Source organism: Rhea americana, unplaced genomic scaffold (assembly GCF_003343005.1).
Source record: "Rhea americana isolate MKP2758 unplaced genomic scaffold, rheAme1 scaffold_146, whole genome shotgun sequence".
In the NCBI taxonomy this organism is placed as follows: Eukaryota; Metazoa; Chordata; class Aves; order Rheiformes; family Rheidae; genus Rhea; species Rhea americana.
Genome location: NW_028185550.1, coordinates 1,745,619 through 1,764,213, shown reverse-complemented (window position 1 = coordinate 1,764,213; position 18,595 = coordinate 1,745,619). Strand labels below are relative to the sequence as shown.

At 41.4% G+C, this 18,595-nt stretch overlaps 1 protein-coding gene across 1 annotated transcript in view; it reads right to left on the bottom strand.

Moving 5' to 3' along the window:
• The window catches only part of PLCB1 (phospholipase C beta 1), a 416,514-nt gene that overhangs the window by 155,465 nt on the left and 242,454 nt on the right, over window positions 1-18,595 (bottom strand). Inside the window, exons 5-7 of the mRNA XM_085299181.1 lie at window positions 12,088-12,167; window positions 7,579-7,632; window positions 6,593-6,668 (exon numbers count right to left, since the gene is read on the bottom strand). Coding sequence (XP_085155307.1) covers window positions 6,593-6,668; window positions 7,579-7,632; window positions 12,088-12,167 — 210 coding nt within the window. The remainder of the gene's footprint in view (window positions 1-6,592; window positions 6,669-7,578; window positions 7,633-12,087; window positions 12,168-18,595) is intronic.

The following is an 18,595-nucleotide window of genomic DNA, read 5'->3' as shown; positions in this document are numbered from 1 at the left end:
CTGCCTCTAGATGATATTGCTGTCACCCCCATTATACTAGATGGCTTTCTCCCCAAATCCTGTTTTTGACCGGAGGATATTAGAACGGATAAAACAAACAGTCCTCTGCATGAAACTCAAGAGCTCTCCTCCCAGCCGGACACCCCGTCCTCGAGCTCCAGAGCTCTCTCAGCAGACAGCACGGACGGCCGCTTTCATGGGGCTGGGAGAAAGCGAGGGCCCTAGAGGACGCGTGAGCTGAGCAGTCTTGCCCCGCGCAGAACCGCAACGATGTGCGCCCGGCTCCTGCCTTCGCCTGAGTGCGCTCAGAACGGCAATCGGCTTCTACTTTGTGCAGAGGAAACCTTGCAAGAAAACAGGAAAACGAAAACACAAAAACGTGGATTGCACACACAGAAGATCTGACACTGAATTTCCTCCACATGAGCTAATTTTACCAAGAGCTAGGAAATTTAGTCTCTGGAAGCAGAATAGAATCATGTTACGCTTCTCTGTGGCTCCAAAACAATGCCTGACTCTGATGAACTGCAGGAGGAAAACTGGATGAAAATTTGGACACAGAGCTGTTTCCCTTTAAACGCTGTTGAACCTACTTGCGTTGGAAGAAAGCCGCTGATAGAGGAAATCATTGCTTTTATTTATTCCGCCTGTTTAACACAGTTGCCAAGGGAACCGGAAGTGTCTATTCAAGCCTTTGGCAGAAGGAAGGAAACTTTTCAATATTTTTCCTGCTTTAGGTAACAAAATGCAATGGACCCCTCGTTATCTCTCCTTTCATCTGTGAGAGCCGCAGAAGCCCAAGAGGGTCCCGTATCGTGACCGCCATTCACTGYATCTACTCCCCCGCGCGCACTGAAAACCGACCCTGCCCTAGAGCACCCCGGGGGCTCCCCTCGCCCCCAYGAGGGTCTCCGCTCCCAGGGCTCGCAGAGAGCTCAGGGCACGGGAAGGTTGCCAGTCCTGAGGCCACTGTGCCTTCCTTGGGCTTTTTATTTTTGGCAGATTTTATGTGCATGGGTGCTCTACCTGCTTATGCCTAGCAAAGCCCTTCGGATCCTCTTCTCTGACTCGGAAGAGCTCAAATTGCCCCACCGCTCATGAGGAGCTCCCCACAACAGAGGGGCCAAGCACGCTAACTCCCCTGCCCCCGCGCGGCTTTGCTTCAGCAGAGATCTCCTGTGGCAGGTCCTATCGGCCTCCTTTTGAAGGCCTGAAGTGGCAAGAAGGGGGCTGGAAGTGGGGCAGTGTCTAGACAAGACACCGCCTTTACCTGCACAAATTCTGTTTCTTTCCTTCCTTTCTGCACAAGTTATTCACTCACAGGCATCGCTGTAGCACTCAAGCACTCTTGAGATACGAACTGAATAGCAGTTAACACTTATCTAACCCCAAGATCCTTTCCAGTGCATGCAAAGGCTGAAGAATCCCAAGAGAAGCCCAGTCTTGGGGCTCATCACCAAAACCTGCTGCAACCCACTCATCTTCCTAACAGTACTCCTGAGGACAATGGCCACGCTCAGTCAGGGCAGACAAAAACATGAGCAGGTTTCTGTGCTGCTAAGAGTTTGGTCTCATGACAAAGCAGATCCAGATGCAGCCTGCTGCAATGACAAGTCTGGGTAAGATCACAGCCTAAATGGAACTGCTGCTGATGCACCACGCACACATACACTACACAAAATGTCCTCATAGCCCTTCCTGCTTTGTTTTGCTGTTATCCAGGAAAAGCCCTCAGATTAAAACTGAGTAAAACATGTTTAAGGATGACTGTCTCAGCATGCATGAGTGACATATGTTGCTCTAATTACATTCTTTTCCCCAAACTGAAGACAGTTACTAATGTATCACATTCTCTCCTTAAATGTAGCTACACCTGTTTAAACACATTACTTACAAATTATACCAAATACTATGAGCTGCAACACATTACAACAGAAATAGTGCTTGAAAAATAATTTTACACAGCTGAGTTACAAAATATATATATATTTTTTAAAAAGCCTTTTGACTAGTTTGGGCACCTGTTGTTTGTGTGGGTACAATCTGTAAGGAGCAGCTTTACCAGCGCAGCATCCTTAAAGAGGAACAGGCAAAACGGGCATTGGCAGCGATACCCTCAGCATCRGTAAAGCACTGTACCAGGCTCAACGAGAGGCATTTCTCCATCGCTTGGCACCTGGTTTTCACAAAAGGGTGAACCACTCAGGTTCCCAGGTACATTACAACACCAGGGATTTTCCCCAGCATTATGCCGCGGGAACTGTGATTTTCCTCATTTGTAACTTGTTCACACTTAGAAACAGTCATTTAGGATCAGTTGAAAGGTTGTCTCCTTTTGTCTGCAGTCACAAGGTGCTGACGTACATTTGGTGACACATTCACCAGGGACCAAGTAATTTCTGCCTCTGTTATGAACCTCTCACTACAGTGGACAGATAAACAGGACATGGAGCAAACCTTGAGCTGCCAAAGCTTATGGTTGCCTCTTTCAACCCAACAAGTTGCAAGCAGCAGCCTTTCAGGGGCAGATATACATGTTTCTCAGGTGCTCTTGCCCTGAGCCTGACACAACCTGGCACAGGAGCAGGCTGGCCAGCCACAGATACCAARGGAGTCTCACTTTCCACAACCTCCCTCGCTGCACGCACCTCCCACCGCCCTCGCCCAGGACTAGCCGATACTGAGGGGCTGCAGGGGGAACTGGTTCAAAACCATCCCCAGCACAAAYGGCCCTGGATCATTCACCTTGCTGACCCAGGCCACTGCACAACTGCTAAATCCAGCGCAAGGGTGGATGAAGGAATTTACGACCTGACACTGGAGGATGCAAATATCTCCCTTCAGCGACAGCCACTGGAGACACAGAACTGCTGGGAAACCGCACGGAGCGAAATTGGGTAGCCCTGGGTGTGCCACGTCAGGTTCGGAGCAGCTCCAGCGATTCTCGTGGCTTCTTCTCGGCCTTGATTCATCCAGCACACGCGCTCTCTGTTGGAGCAGGCACCCCAGCTCTCACCTATGATCACGCACCTATGATCACTGCTCAGCAGGCCAGTGCTCCTCGTCAGTGCTTCTCCCAAGGGCACTTCAGACGTTGATCCTGTACTTACCACAGAATTACAATCTCCCATTGACCTAATCCATTTTCCTTTAAAGGGAATTTGAAGGTACTCGACACTGTACAAAATGCGGGTCTTTTCTGATAACCTAAGACCCAGGCCTTAGTACACTTTCATTTATCATTTGATTTCTTTTCCTTCAGTTTCCAAACACTTAACATATGCGTCTGTGAAAAGGATAAGCAATACAAGTCTTTGGGCAGACATACAGGATCCTTTTATAATTATTTCCTACCAGTAATATAATCAGTGAGCTACAAAACGCAAAGATACAGATGGGAGACAAAAGCCTTGCTGTACGTATTTGCTACCCCAGGCACAACTTCAGATAACTACTATATTTGGATTGCAAAATCCTGCCTACCAAAAGGGATTAAAATATACTGCCCCTTTCAACATCCTGGTCTGAGCCATCCACATATCAGTGGGAACACCCACACACCTTATGCGCTAATCTTTTTCTTTTTGAGACCAACGAACAAATTGCCAACTTTCTATAACATACAAAATGTCTCTAATTTCTGGCTTTGCAGAATATTGGCATTCAATTTTATTTCGTGATTAAGACTCTCTATTAATTTCAAGCACTGTTGATTTACGATTTGTCTGGTAACTTGCCTGTTTTTGTACATCTGTATCCATCCTGTTGTGTATTCAATAGCATAAAAGCTATTTGCACAGAAAGACTTAATAGCTGATTGGGGTTTTTTGAGTTACTAGTCACACTCACTGGCAGTTCACTGTAAACCTCTGTACTAAYCGGAGACCAGAAACCAGTCCTCATAGCCAGACAAGTGACTAAAATAAAGCTCTTCAAATTATATTTAAGGCACTCTTTGATTAAAAAAAAAAAAAAAAAAAAAAAAAAAAAAAAAAACTACCCAAGATTTTAAAATCAGATCACAAACCCAAAACTTCACTGGCACTTTTTAAGAGTCCATTTAAACAATCATTTAAACATCCGCCTAGTTTCAGATTTTCAGATCTGTTGGACAATGAATGCTTTGGAAAATCAGATCACAGATGGTGAGCTCCTGAAAGACTCTAAGCATTCCAGGTCCAATCCASAAAATAAATAAATCAATAAAATCCACACACTTTTAAAATGTGCATAACTTGAAGTCCATGAGTCATCTCTCTGCAGTCATGCTAAACTGTTTGGCTGAATTAGGGCTGCAGTGCTAAGTGCTGTAGAGAATCAATCCCTTATTATGATCCCAAAATATGAATTGAAGGCACYGCAGGGGTGGGAGGTCTCTCTTTGGTGTTATTCTTCTACAGCAGAAGAAATGGAAACTTCTATGGCAATGAGAATTCTTCCTCCTCCTCTCCCACTACAATGGCTACACGTTGTCCCAAAAGGCGCCCCTGCAACCAGTACCACTGGCAATTCCCTAACGAGAGGGGCTAGCAGATGCTGAAGTGGGCACTGCCACAAACAAGCCCATGCAGTGATACCACCCACGGGCAGCATAGCTCAGGCTGCCCTATGTTCAGGTCATTGCTTGCGATGAAGACACATGAGGGACTGTTTCAACCCTGAAGCTATCAGTTAGGAAGAGGCAAGACTGATAYATGCTGACCTGGCATCCATTTACTTAGGACTATGAATCTCATCTTGCGTTTTAGGATTTCTGAGTGAAGTTTCTGAGAGGTGCAGCAAAGAATCAAGGGAAGCTCATAGCCAGTGAGTCCCACATCTGCCTAATATATTAGAGAGAGGTTTTTATATGATGCTTAGAGGAAAAAAAACCCTTCTTTAGAGGTATTTTTCACAATGCATGAGTACAAATAAATAAAAAGCATAAGCTGTTAACATCCTTGACAGACTACACGAATATTTTGAATAATTCTGTGTGATTTTATTGAGGAAGATTCCCTGACATTCATGTGGCTTGCATACTGCTGGAGTCCAGAGYTCTTCAATGCCTTGGAGGAATTCCACATGTCCTGTAGTACAAGGGAGCAGAAAACCTGGAAGCTGAAGCTAAGAATTTTTTGTTGTTCACATAAGCAGGAACACAAAGGAAAAGAACTAGTCAAAGCACTGACTTTCTTCTAACCTATTACCTCTGTGAGATTCACAGTTTCATGTTTTTCAAGTACTTCGCTTCCAAAATATTTTACTTCCAATATAATCAAGAAAGATTTCTTTGTTGGATGGAGTGTATTTCTCTTTCGTCCCAAACAAAGAAAGGATTTACTTCATACTATGAATACTCCTCAAAATGGTATCCCAGCAGCAAGTATCCAGCCATGTCTACAAAAAAWTGACTCTGCTTAAATAAATAACTGAAAAATGTTGTAGTTTCTTTCAAGGACTCYTGTGATTGTATTTTTCTCAGTGAGAGGTAAGAAATGCTTTCTTATCATTGCAGAAATTTAATAAACGGAAGTCAGAAATTAACTTGGTTATAAAGCAATGCTTCAGCGATTTTTTGACATATGTTATCTTAAAAATTATCTCTGCTAACAATTAAATGAAAAACCAATCTTTAAAATGAATCTTCTCAGGTTTCTAACCTCATAACACTTTAACTAGCCAAACATCTATTTTACGCAGTACTCTGTGAAGTACCTTATTTTAGCTGAGATTTTTATAATCTTTTATGTCTGTCTTACAAACATTCCCTGGAATTTCATGGAATAAAGCTTCCAAATGATATGAAAGGTCTGATTGGTAAGGAGTATCTGCCATTTGGCTTGTGAAGATTTTGCTCCATTGCTCTTCTGAAACAGTAGGAATGACTCTATTAAGAAACAACCTCTGAAGCAAAGGCTAGGTGAACATCACAGTACAGAGTTTTCTACAAAGAGCTAGAKATTAGGAGATAGAGGCATTCCTCCACTACAGAACGGTTCTGCCCCATCTCTTGGACCTCCACGGGTAGGAATTTGCCTGGAAACAGCTTCTGAGAGGAAAATCTCCACTTCAGAGGAAAGACTAATGGCAAAGTCTTCACTACAGTGTTAACTAGAATCAGCTGCTTGAGTTAATTACTCTTTAATGAGCCTTYTTGAGGGAGTGGTATCATCCTGCAAGTGTTCCTGCTAGAGCTTGCAGTACAGCATTTGAACATTTACTCAATGCACCTTTCAGACAAGCTAAACTGAATTTAAGTGGTTGTTTAACTCAAGCTATAGATTTTCTTTTGAGCAGGAAACAGATCACACTGTTAGCTACACCTCAAGCTAATCTTCCTCTCAAGCAATACTTGACAACTCAAGTCACCGAGTCTTGAAATTTTCTTGTAAAATTTTCTTGTTTTCTCCAGAACTGTACTCACAACCCTTTGCCCCTTGCTTTAATCCATTCACACCTCTTTAAGGCACTCCTGCTTCCTACACAATTTCAAAGCCAAAATACTCAGATTTGCACATGGGTRTAAGCAACTTTTATGTGGCGAAAACTACTGAGGACTTGTCCAGTGTTCAACACTCTCTATGGGTGAGGAATAAATACAGATGCTTACCCTGGAAGATGGAAGATTACAGGCTTCTAATGCAGTCTCCACCCGTTTTCTGTCAGCGGAAAACAAGCGGTATATGCTGCAAAATGGAAATGAACACGGGATTGGCTCAAAGGCACCATGCTGTCCCAAGCAGGCTGAAAGACTGACCACCACTTCTGAGCTGATCATGTCTTCAGCTATTTAAATGAGCAATACTATTTTATGTTTTAATAGAAGCTATGTCATGCAAAAGCAACTGAATGTTCCCTTATAGACAAACTTGTAATTCCACAAGGTCTGATCAAGACAAGGAGGAGGGAAAATTACAGGGTCATGGAAGAGACAAAAGGGTTGGGAATTTTGGAAGATAAGATACATTACTTTTCTTGGAGTCCTGTTCAGCCCAAATCAGCAGTGATCAGTATTTATTTCCATTTGCTTGCTGCTCAGTAATGCAAATGAGTTTAATGATGCCCACAATGAGTTTAATTCTATCCCACATAAGCCCCTATTACCCTGGAGAGTTATTTCAGAAAATTACCACTGCTGTCTTCATTGCATTACCTGAGTGGCATGTAATTTGAATATAGTTATCCTTATGACATGTCTCTGAGGTAAAGAAATGTTTTCTTATTTTATGCAATGGAAGAAGAACAGAGAGGCTAACTGTCATGCTCAAGATYACCAAGGCAATCTATGCCCCAAGGGTGTCTGAACCGTGACATCCTGAGTCCCACTAACCATTTGTTCTGCYGGGTCCCCCGGCTCGCAACCCGAGCACCGACAACAGCAGTGCTAAGGCCTGTTGAGTAGAGAATACAGAACTGCCCTGCAAGGGAGGCCTGGGCGCTCCGGGACACAGCAGTGAAGCCGTAGCGACCTCTTCGACATGYGTTATAAACAACTGACAAAATATTATTTCAGACACAGGGATCGCATGTCCATCCCAAACACATACTCCAAAATCGAAAGGAGACTAAATAGTAAGAAAGGGGAACAGAACTTACTTCTTCAGAGGAATCCGCCCTTCTGGAGTGACCTGCAGCTTTAGTTTTGTGTAACTGTGGAGAGAAAAACATTCTGCTTTATTTTTGTGGCATTTAAAAATCTCTCTCCACACAACTCTACGGCCCTATTGCTCTGATTCCCTCTTAAGTTTCAGTCAGTTCTCTTCCACAATACGAAAATCTACTATGGTATCATTAATAAGTATCATCAACACTAACGCACCTGAGGTGTCAAATAACATCCATTTTSTAACAAAATATTGCATATACCATTAACACACTCCTTTACCCTTCCTTCAAGCTCCTTCTCACCCCAGCACAAGTCATCAACTCTAACACTAAGCTGCAAAAAATCACAAAGGAGAGAAATGGAGTGGCCCAAGCTACCAGCCAGTCTACCCTTCCGCCAAAGGAAGCTGCTTCCTCTCCACTACGTCCAGGGCAGGAATAAACAATGTTTCAGCTTCACCTCCTTCAAATCTACACCCCAATGGATTACACTGTTAGGAAATCCTCACTGGTATGAAAGTTTTTCCTTGCATCATGCCTTGCCATTGTTCCCAGCTACTACTCTACCTGTGACCAGCTTCAAGAAAAATGTTCTGCTTTCCTGGTGGTTGAATACAGGCATAAAAGGTGCATCCTCAAGGCAAGATGCTCAGGCTGAAGTGATGGGTAAGTACATTTCAAGGATGCACTATTCCTCCCAGCTCACTAATAGCTATTATCTGACTGTCTGTCTGTCCGACTGTTTCTGTAGCAAGGTGATCCCCCTCTTCCCAGGTAGAGCAGTCCGCTTGCTGAATTGTGCCATACAGGCCATACAACTTGATGGGACAGGGGGCCACAATCCTCTTTCAGAGACTGAAATTACCCCTGGATGCTGCATGCAAATATCCCCACCTCTCTGAGTCCTTGTCCTTAGACATCTGTGAATGCTTCTCAGACACCTTGACCCTAAACCTTGTCACTCCTCCGCTGAAAAGAAGGCAAATCGCTGGCACCTGAAATTTCTCCACAGCAACAAGAGTGTAAATATATAGAGCAGTCCTGGGCAAGCTTGAAACCTTAGGAATCTGAAGCAGTACAAAAATTATAAGCTGAAACTGTCTACAGTCAGGCAATTACACAGCTTCTGAACTAAGTATTTAGAATATCTCCAYCTCTCAGGACCTGTGACTCTTCTTTCACATGCTCATTAGCTCAGCAGGATGAGGATGTATCTCTCTCTGTTCAAATCTTTCAACATACTGACTCAAAGTCTAATAGAAGTCATCCAGTAGCTTTAATGAGCAGCAGTCTGGGCCTATGGCTGTTATGTGCTGTCTCTCCTTGTATGTGAGGACTACTGGTTACCAGCAGCAGCCTGCAAAGAGCTGAACCTTTTGAGCACATTTTCTGTCCCACTAGAATGTAATTAAAACTACAAATGASTTTTACAGTAACACAATTTGGTGAAAACTACGTTGACACTGAAGTGTTTCAGAAGTGTTTTTACTTTTTCATTTGATCCACTGGCCTACAAAAAGAAGAAGAAACTGCATGGTTCTAATACAGACTCTCTTCTCCCCTACTCACAATACCTATAATGGCATCAAAACCAAAGCACATGTGATTATGTCCAACCAGCTTAGGAACATTTTCTCAAATCTTTGTCTCTTCATATGCATCCTGTGGAAATTGAAATCTCTTGTGTTACTGTTTCACCAAAAAGAAGAATTTAGAAAAAAAAAAGCCAACCAAACTGAACCAGATTAAAAAAAAAAACAGTTATTAAAAAATGGTTTATTTTTACTTGCCTTCTATTTTTTAAACTTTCAAGTACACTCTGGACACAATTTAATATTTTCCTCTAAAATCAAGAAGGTCAGAAATAGAAATGAAAAAAAAAAAGATCTTGAAGTTTTAAGTTTTAGTGAAAGCAAAACCAACAGATTTGTGTCAGAAGAATGGTCAACCTGCAGCAGTGCTAGTGCTAGTGCTTTTTCTTCCCCAAAGTCTTTGACAGACATGGTATACTATTTGTTTCTTCTGCAGTCATAATCCATCCAAGAAAGCCAGGTAAACCATTCTTGCTGAAAATCTGGCTGCTGGGAGATCCCCCCATCAGCAGCAGCTGAATGGACAAATTCCAGTAGTGACTGACTGACTCCATAACTGACAGATTTAGACACAATGCTGACCCAAGGTTTCCCCACGAGACTCATCCTTTGCTAATCACTTCAGTAGTTASTATTCCTGCACTACTGCACTCCAGTATTAGTTTCTGTACCTGCACACAAAAATACACTGCACAATTACAACAGATTAATGAGCAGTTTATATCCAAAATGCCAGTTTTTATTAACACCCTCCAGCCCAAAAATTAACCCTATTTTTCTCACCTGATCAAATTAAAGTAAAGCTGCTCAAACTTTTTATTAMTGCACTTCCAACATTGCAAGGGACAGAATGCCACAAAGAGAAATGCCTTTCTAAATCTGCTTTAATGCAAGAGYTTTTTTTTATTTCAACAAAAGGGTTCTGACAGGACTGCAACCAACCCTTTGCTCAGTACAGTAATTACAACAGGGAAGTATTTTTAAACTTGCAAGTCAAAGATTACTTAAGTGAATCTGATTTGGCATCTGTGCAAAGGACCCTGGAAACGCAACAGTTCCCAAGTTTATTAATTAGTGGAAAAAGAAAAGACACAGGAACACCATGCTTGGCTACTCTTCAATCTACTCAATGTGTCCAGTGACTTCATCTTTAATTAATATTGCCTGAAAAATCATAGAAAAATATGAATAAAATGGGCTCTACTGTACTGTGTGATAAAATGYTTCTTCTCTGAAACCTGTATGAAAACATGTATAGTCCTCCCTACTGCACATCTGTCAGCCCAACATGGGAATTTGAGAGGCAAGGGGCAAAGCAATAGTAACATCAAGTCACTCCTGTAACTCACCTACAACCTGTGCAGGTGGCTGCAGCAATCTCTGTTCTTGCTCTTACAGAGCTGTATGGACAAAGTGAGATCTAATCCAGGGTTAGCAGTTCTGGAGTAAAGGGGGAACCGAGACTCTCTAATTCAGGAAGCTGAGGTAAACACTGCCCAGCTGGCACTTTATGTGCACGTTCCTGATGGGGAAAGGGGAGAGCACAATCCAATCCTTCCAAAGCCAATGGAGAGCCACAGACACCAACAAACACCTAAAGGCAGAGATCTGATCTGCCTAATTTAGACMCACTCATCTCTCCCCTGAGGCATAAAGGAACTTAGAAGAGTTTCTGGAAAGTAACCGRGGTTGCTCAGGTTAGCACAGTGCTTCCTCCATCGTCAGCATATGGAACTAAAAGGAAATGCTAAATGCTTCCATCCACTGGGATTTGGTTTGCCTAGTCTACCACTGCTGTTTCGGCATAGCATTATCGGATGATAGCTCCTGCTACGTCCAACTTTCAAAGTTTTTTCAGGAATTTGCGTTGACTTCACCTACGAAAACCACGAGCAGGGAACACAGGCACGCCTCCCRAACAGGCACTTCTGCGTCGCGGCATGGGACTGAAGCTCAGCGGGCAGGAACCTGCTGACTTAACACGGGTGCAGCTAATGAAACCAGGCATGCACAATCGTAGACAGCCCAGAAAAGGGCTGGGCTAACTTGCTTCTTGGATGGAGGCAAGTTTAAGGAACCTAACCCTCTGCATAGGATTTAGCTGGATCGATTCTCTTTTTATCAGCAGAAACTACAAGCTGTTCAGAGGGAAACAGAAAGCTGAACAGAACTAGTCATCCTGTAAGCTAGGGACAGCRTATCTTTTCTTTTCTAATAGCATAAGGCTACCAAACCCCGCAGTTAGTTATCAGCCTTACCACACTGCTCTCCACATCATTTAGCAAAACCATCTCAGCYTGTGCATTTGTCATCCTTTAGATACTCGCTAATCTTAGATTTAGTTCTCTGCAATTTTTGGTATGCCTGCTGTTTTTACACCCCAAAATTTATCATAAACAGTTTCTGCRCTTTGCTGAAAGTAACTCGGAATCTATGCACTATGCAAACCAATTCAGATGAACACATTTACAACTTCTCTCTAAGGCATGCTAAGATCAGAGGTATTAGACTAAGAAAATGGAATTGCAGTATTTCTCATTTTTTGATCAATAACAGAAAAAATTAAAATAAATTAGAAATAGGTGCGATTTGAATTGTTTGTATTTAAATGGCAAGCCTCAGACTACAGCTGAAGCTACAGCTTCTGTGTACTGCAGGAAGATGGCATTAAAAAAATGTATGTTAGCTGTAACTCTGTAGTTTGTGACAGGAACCTTATCAAGACCTTTTTTTTAATTAAGTTTAGACAACAGCCTTTTTAATACAATTAGAAGGGATAACCTCTGTTTACAAAAGTGACAACTCATCAAAGCATAAACAATAGATGACAAGATGACTAACAAGAGAGAAGGAAAATGACACAGACAGAAGAGTAACACCCATAGCAATAAACTGTACGGCTACTTACGCTTTTTCCAGAAATGCATCCCTTGACATGTTTTGTGCCAACAAATTTGTTGCCAGACTGAACACTTCATCTGACCATTCCTACAGAGATAAAATTTGATTAAATGGGACTTAGTTTAGACGTTTACTTACAAAATGGAAAATACTTTCAATGATTATATTGTTAGTAAAAATTGCCTAATTAAAGCCTGAATTTGATTTTCTTCCATTTATAGCTTCCTTCCTAGTCTACGGGACCTGACTTTTTCATTTTGCAGAAAATGAGGATTATTAYAAATATTTATTTAAAGACATCTTATCCTGGTGTATTGGAAAAAAAGATCAAGTGGATAAATGCCTGATGCAAAGCACATTCCAGTTCATGGGAGTTGGTGCCATAAATATCACAGAAAAATACATTTTCTTGTGTGTTGGATACTATTCTGGCTGTTACAGAGAGGATTAAAAAAGAAGCTTCAATACAGTCATTCTTGCATAATGAAGCTGAAACGGATTTAGATCCCCTCTGAAGTTACACAGACCTGACACTGTGGGACACATACCACACTGTAACAAATATCTTGCTAGAATGGCTCCCTTTATACAGAGTTTGTTATAATAGCCTCTGCACCACTCTCTCTATAGATTGTGAAGTAATTCAAGCAACAAGTATCGACTTAAGCTTTTATGGTGTATACTGAATTAAGAATTGTAAGTACAGACTTCATCTGAGATCTTACCAGCCAACATGAGAAACATGCTCGAAGAACCACATCAGGAGAGAAATACAGGAAAATATTTCAACTATCCTCATGACTGCAATTTGTAGATACTGATAAACAGAACATTGTTGTTTCATACAATCAATCCTTCACGCCTCGCATTAGGATTTCTGGTCACTGCAACATCACCCATCCCCATTTAARGAACCACTGTATATTTAATCACAGTTTCTTATGCTTAAGAGATTCATGCCTTTTGAAACCATCACRGCATGTGAAGTGTCTTCTTCCCTTCCTCCATGGCCAGTGTCAGATCTACAGTGAACTCTCTGTTTCCTCAGACACAGAGGCTTAGAGCAAGTTTTGATGCCTCATTTCCCTATTTGGATGTYTGCAGTTCATTCATCCTCCTGTTTCTGCCACAGACTCTTCGGTCCCCATCCTCCTCCGCTTCCCCCACCACAYAGCCTTCCCTCTACCCTACACTGCGGTCCTACCTCTCACTAAATCATTTTGCTCTCTTGCCACCCCGACTTCGGGAAGAATTCTCCTCTAGCTGGCTGCCTACCGAACGCCTCCCTTCTSCCCTTGCAGGCACTGCTCTTCCCTCGTTTGTCTCTCTTTTTTTCCTCCCTTTACATTCTCAGCTTGGTCTTCCTCATTCCTGTGTCTGTGTCTTTGCTGAAATTCTTTCACTAGGTCCCAGTTCTTTCTCAGGTTCACACTGAGACTCTGACACTTGATTATAATCTAAGTATAGACTCTCACTGCTTGACTTGCAGGTCTCTCCGGCAGCTTTTCATCAACAACCTCAGCACATTTTTCTTTSCTAACTTGGTGCTTACTTACAATCTTCAATTGAAATTCATTTTAACTACAAATGTGGTTTTGGACTGGCTTTGTTTTACTCCTTTGAAAGAAACAAACAAAAAATAAGCGATGCCTTTGCAAACAGTGTAATTTTTTTTGACTTAATGAACTTTTCTGAATTTTCTTTGAAACTAAGTATCGAGTTTCCTTTCATATCAGCCCAAATCCAAAATTCCCATGACTGCACACCCTCATAGATGCATACTGTTTGGGAGGTAATCACTGTCTTTGTTTCTCCTATTTTTTGAGGAAAAAATAGGAAAAAAAGAAGGTTTCATTTTGACAAAAACTAATAATAATGTGAAAAGCGTCACTGACTTCCAGTGAAACTAACTTTCCTAAGTTACTGTGCTGTTTACAGGTTTGTTTTATCTAAAAAGCCCTAAGTTTCAGCACGACTAGGTGATCAAATCAGGACAGATTAATAGGTTAAATTTTAATACTTTTTTTAYGGTGCTAAGATTTGTTCCCTGAAGTTATCAGACCTGTTCCTGAAACTGGTCTCAGACAGTCTCTTGCAATGAGAAGGCAAAAAGGCTCCCCACATGCCTATTTTTACAGGTCCTTCAATCCACTTAAAGGTTTTTAAGTCCACACGAGTTAAGAGCTCGCACCAAGGCAGCTGAGACAAGTGCATCTTTTTGTGACWGATATTTCTGGCAGACAAACCTGCCTCCCTAAGAAACAGATTTGTTGTTCTGGAGTTAAACAGTTGTTGCTGAGGTATCCTTCCCCTCCACCTCTTGTGACTGCTTCCATGTTTTCACTTGTTTTTCTTTGCTGGTTCTAATTAAAAATATAAATAAATAAATAAAACAGAGGTGCGAGAAAGAAAAGGAGGAAGAATAGGATCTTTTAGCCACATGACTGCTTCTTTGAGACTCTTGGAACAGGAAGTATATTAAATGCAGAATCTTCTTTCTTCTTGGTAACTCATTTTTCCAGTCTCAAAATAGGCACATCTTGCAAACCCTGCTTTAGTTAGGCACTAATAAGGGCAGTTAAAACCTCTCTCTGTGACACTAACAGCTGCAAAGATTAATGGTCGCATAAAATATTATTTAGAAATTGAAAATACATTGSCTTTTAACAAAACTTTCTAGGCTTTGTTTTGATGCCACTGATGATGCTGGGCTTACAACTAAAGCATTTTCTAGCGAACAGAATTATGGCACTTCCAAAGTATCCCATATTCCAGCTTGTCTTGCTGTTTTCTGAGTGCTTGTTCACAGGAATATAAGGGGAACACACAGCTATTATGTGCCCGTCACAAGCAGTATTTCTATAAACAGCCTTGCCACATTCCTTTGCTAGCTCTTCCCGGCTCTTCAAGCGACCGTGCCGCTCCTGCCAAATGCTCTAAAGGCTACCTGCAGACTGAGCCACTTCTAACTATACAGGTGCCAAGTTAACACGTTAGAGCAAGACTTGCTCGTTTCTTCTCACATTTTAGGGTCTTCATTCCAGTCACCACAAAGTCACAGCCAAAAAACTAAGATCAGAAAATATGCCGAGGATCACGTCACCTTTCCAGTCACTGGTCTGAACCCTCAACAAGGAGGTGAAGCAACAGCACTGAATACAGAACCAAAGAAATAAATGACATACTTTTTACTGACTCTGATGGACTTTGGATAGAGCTGAGAGCCAAGATGTGACTTCTTGCTTTAGCTACCAAATGGTTCTGCTTCCTTGGTTTTGCTGCACAGCTTATAGTAAACCCCAAGTTATAACTCAAGTGTTTAACATGTCGCACGGTGCAGGATCCCTTTACCAGCAGCACTGGTCCCAGAGTACAGGGCTCRGTGAGAATGCTCCACGGAGCAGAAAGTTGTTACGCGTAGAAAGAAAACAGACGACCGTGGAGAGATTATAACAGACTCTGAATCACTGCTGCAACAGCAGGCTCCTGTACATATGTAATACAAAAGGAAAATATAAATCTGGGTATTTTGAAATAGGTTTGTACTAGAGCCAACAAACTCTGCTTGCAGACTGGAAGCCTCTGATCCCTTTTGGTGGAGGAAGAACACAGCCTCCTGGCAAATGTTAATTCCAAGCAAGTCACATCAATCATGATTGAGCTGCATGAATCCACTCTCCTTCTGACTGTTACACTAATTCATTTTTATATCATTCCCAGGAACTTTACTAACAAATTAGGTAGCTCGCTTGTGCTTTAGTAGGTAAGTAGTGCACAAGCAGCAGCACATTTTGAAATCTGCTGCTCAGTGAACTCATTTCTCGCCTCTGCTCCCTGCATCAGAATACATACCTTAATGCATTTATCTCAATAGAAGAGAYGAGACTTTTTCCATTAAGAAAAGACAGCACACATTCTTGAAAATCCATACTTCAGATCAGAACTGACTATGTGTGAAGGCAATGTTTCCTGCATGTTGGTTTTTGGTGGGAGGTTAAAAGAGTAAGTTAGTGAAATCATATGCTTTGGCAGCCATACAAATTCTATTTTAAAAAATAATCAAATGGACATGAATTTATACCATTTATTTGAATATTTTATTATACTGATTAAGCTTTTAAATATGCCTAAGAAGTCAAAAAAATGAAGCTGTCTGCTGGAATACACATTATAGTACAACTTGTGAATCATCTTTGACTGTGTCATTTTACTTATGGAGGAATTCATCAGCTCTTAGTGACAGATCTGATCCAAAGCTCATCAGACTGAAGAGAAACAAAATTCCCTGAGTTCTGGATCAGACACTATATGGCTAAGATAGACTACAGCAGTGAGGATAGAGTTGGTGTGAGCAACTGAAATGGGAGCGACGGGAAAGAGATGGGGAGGATGAGAAGTTCACTTCAGAAGTGAATGGATTTGGCAAGAGAATGAAGTATTGTAGACACAGAGAGTCACAGGTTGGACTTCATGATGTTATGAATAGAGAGAGAGGAAAAAGAACCTCTGCTCAGAATAGGATTTTAGAAAGAAATTCTTCCTTAATGCTGGTTTCTGTAGTGCTGCATGTTTCTAGATGCTCACAAACCCTGTCCCAAGACAGACACAGACACACCTGCCTGAAAAAAAGCAAGCACTGTATCAGTGCTATTTGTCTTCATCATCAAGGTCTGTCTACCAACCCACCTTTTACATCTAAAAAATTTCAAGCTGTATACTTTGTACAAACCAGCTGGTCAGTGCCTCCAGCCTTTACATTTTAGCTATATTTCCTTGAAAGACTGTGAACAAAACAGTATCTTGTGAGTAATTTCTAGCTCTTTTCTGAGTTGACTTAAAGCAAGTTCAATAGCCCAAGTCTCACATTTTCATAACTGTCCCCCAACTCAGACAACGGATGTGCTGAACACAAYTCGTAGTGGAAGGATTGGTAGAAGTTTTCAAAGTTCATTTAACATAAAAGTGGAATAGTAAGCCCTAAAGGAGCGGGGAGAGGGAGACACCGACCTTTTGTGAAGGAAGAAAACTCCATGATTTAATTACTTAACTGCCTTACTGAGAGTTTTTCTATTTACTTTGGCTTTCTTCTCCAAGCGAGGGCCTGACTGATTCACGTCACACAGCTTGAAAAACAAGGTACCACAAAGGAATSGTTAATCAGAAAAATATTTGTGTATTGAAAAGGGAAAGGTGGGGGAGGTTTGCATGTGTGACATTGAAAACCTTTGTTTCTGCACTCCTTCTCAGAACTCCCTGAAGTGCTGCTTTTTGCCTGATGTGCTTATTTATAAAGACCTCTCTGAGTCATTATATAGGGACCGCAGATCACATTCTGYGGTCTAGCTCATATAAAGTTGTAAAGCTTGTTAAACAAAGAAGAAATTTTGGATGCATTCAATAGTGATTACCCTCTGTACTCATTGAAACAATCAGGATATTTAGTATGATTTCAAAGCAAGCAAAGCTAATCTGGATACTTTTGAAARTAACACCCTTGGGCTATACTGCTTACTTGATCAAACATGGATTTATTTGGTCCACCAAACTTACAAGTAACAATGAAGACTCAGATTCTCAGTTGCTTAGACCATAGGAGTTGCTCAGGATTTACAGCAGCAAAAACAGTTTTATTTACTGCATTTTAAGGTTCTATTACCAAACAGAAAATGGTTCTAAAATAAATATTTCAGAACTGATTTAGCTTGGCACTGCCAAAAGCAAATAGACCACGGTTCACTGATTGCTCAGAGGAGATATATGCTTCTGATTTATATGATCTTCCTTTGGTAAGTGTTAACAATTTTTGCTGTTAAAGTTTTAATATACCCTTTCATTTTCTTCCATATGCTTAGTTTTTTTCCTGAAGATCTGTTTCAAGTGCTTTTCCTTATGTGGTGTTAGGATTCTTAACCACCTCTGTAGAATACAGCTCTGCATTTTAAAGCCTAAGGACAGCACTTCCACACAGCAGTCCACGGATCACTATGAATTCAAGTGTCTCTAGTCTTCCGTATCACGAGAACAGAGGAAACCGCATTTTTATCGAACAGAYCAATCAGCTAATGAGGACTTGCACAGACAGAAAACTAGCAAGGAAAAGCATATCCTCCCAAGTGAAGGCTTTCTACCGATTACCTATCTCACCTGGTTTGACATTCTTAGTTGCCTGTGAGGCCTYGTATCAAAGACGCCCTTTGACCAAAACACATGGGGTCAACGAGAATAATGAAGAAGTCCTTACTGTAATTAAATAACAGGATTCTATGGAGAAATTATCTTTATAAGGCAATCTAGTGGACTCAAGCATGCAACCTTTATGAAAGTGTACTCTGTGTGAGGTTGTCTGGAGGCTRTCACTAGGGTCTGTCCATATGAGTGGAAGTGCGAAAGAGAAGCTTTTGAATGTCAGTTTGTGATAACTAAATTAAGCATTTCCCATTTCATCAAACCCAGTTGTGTTGTATTGAAGGTATTAGACAGCAAAAAAACAAATATGTGTTGAAATCTATTGTAGC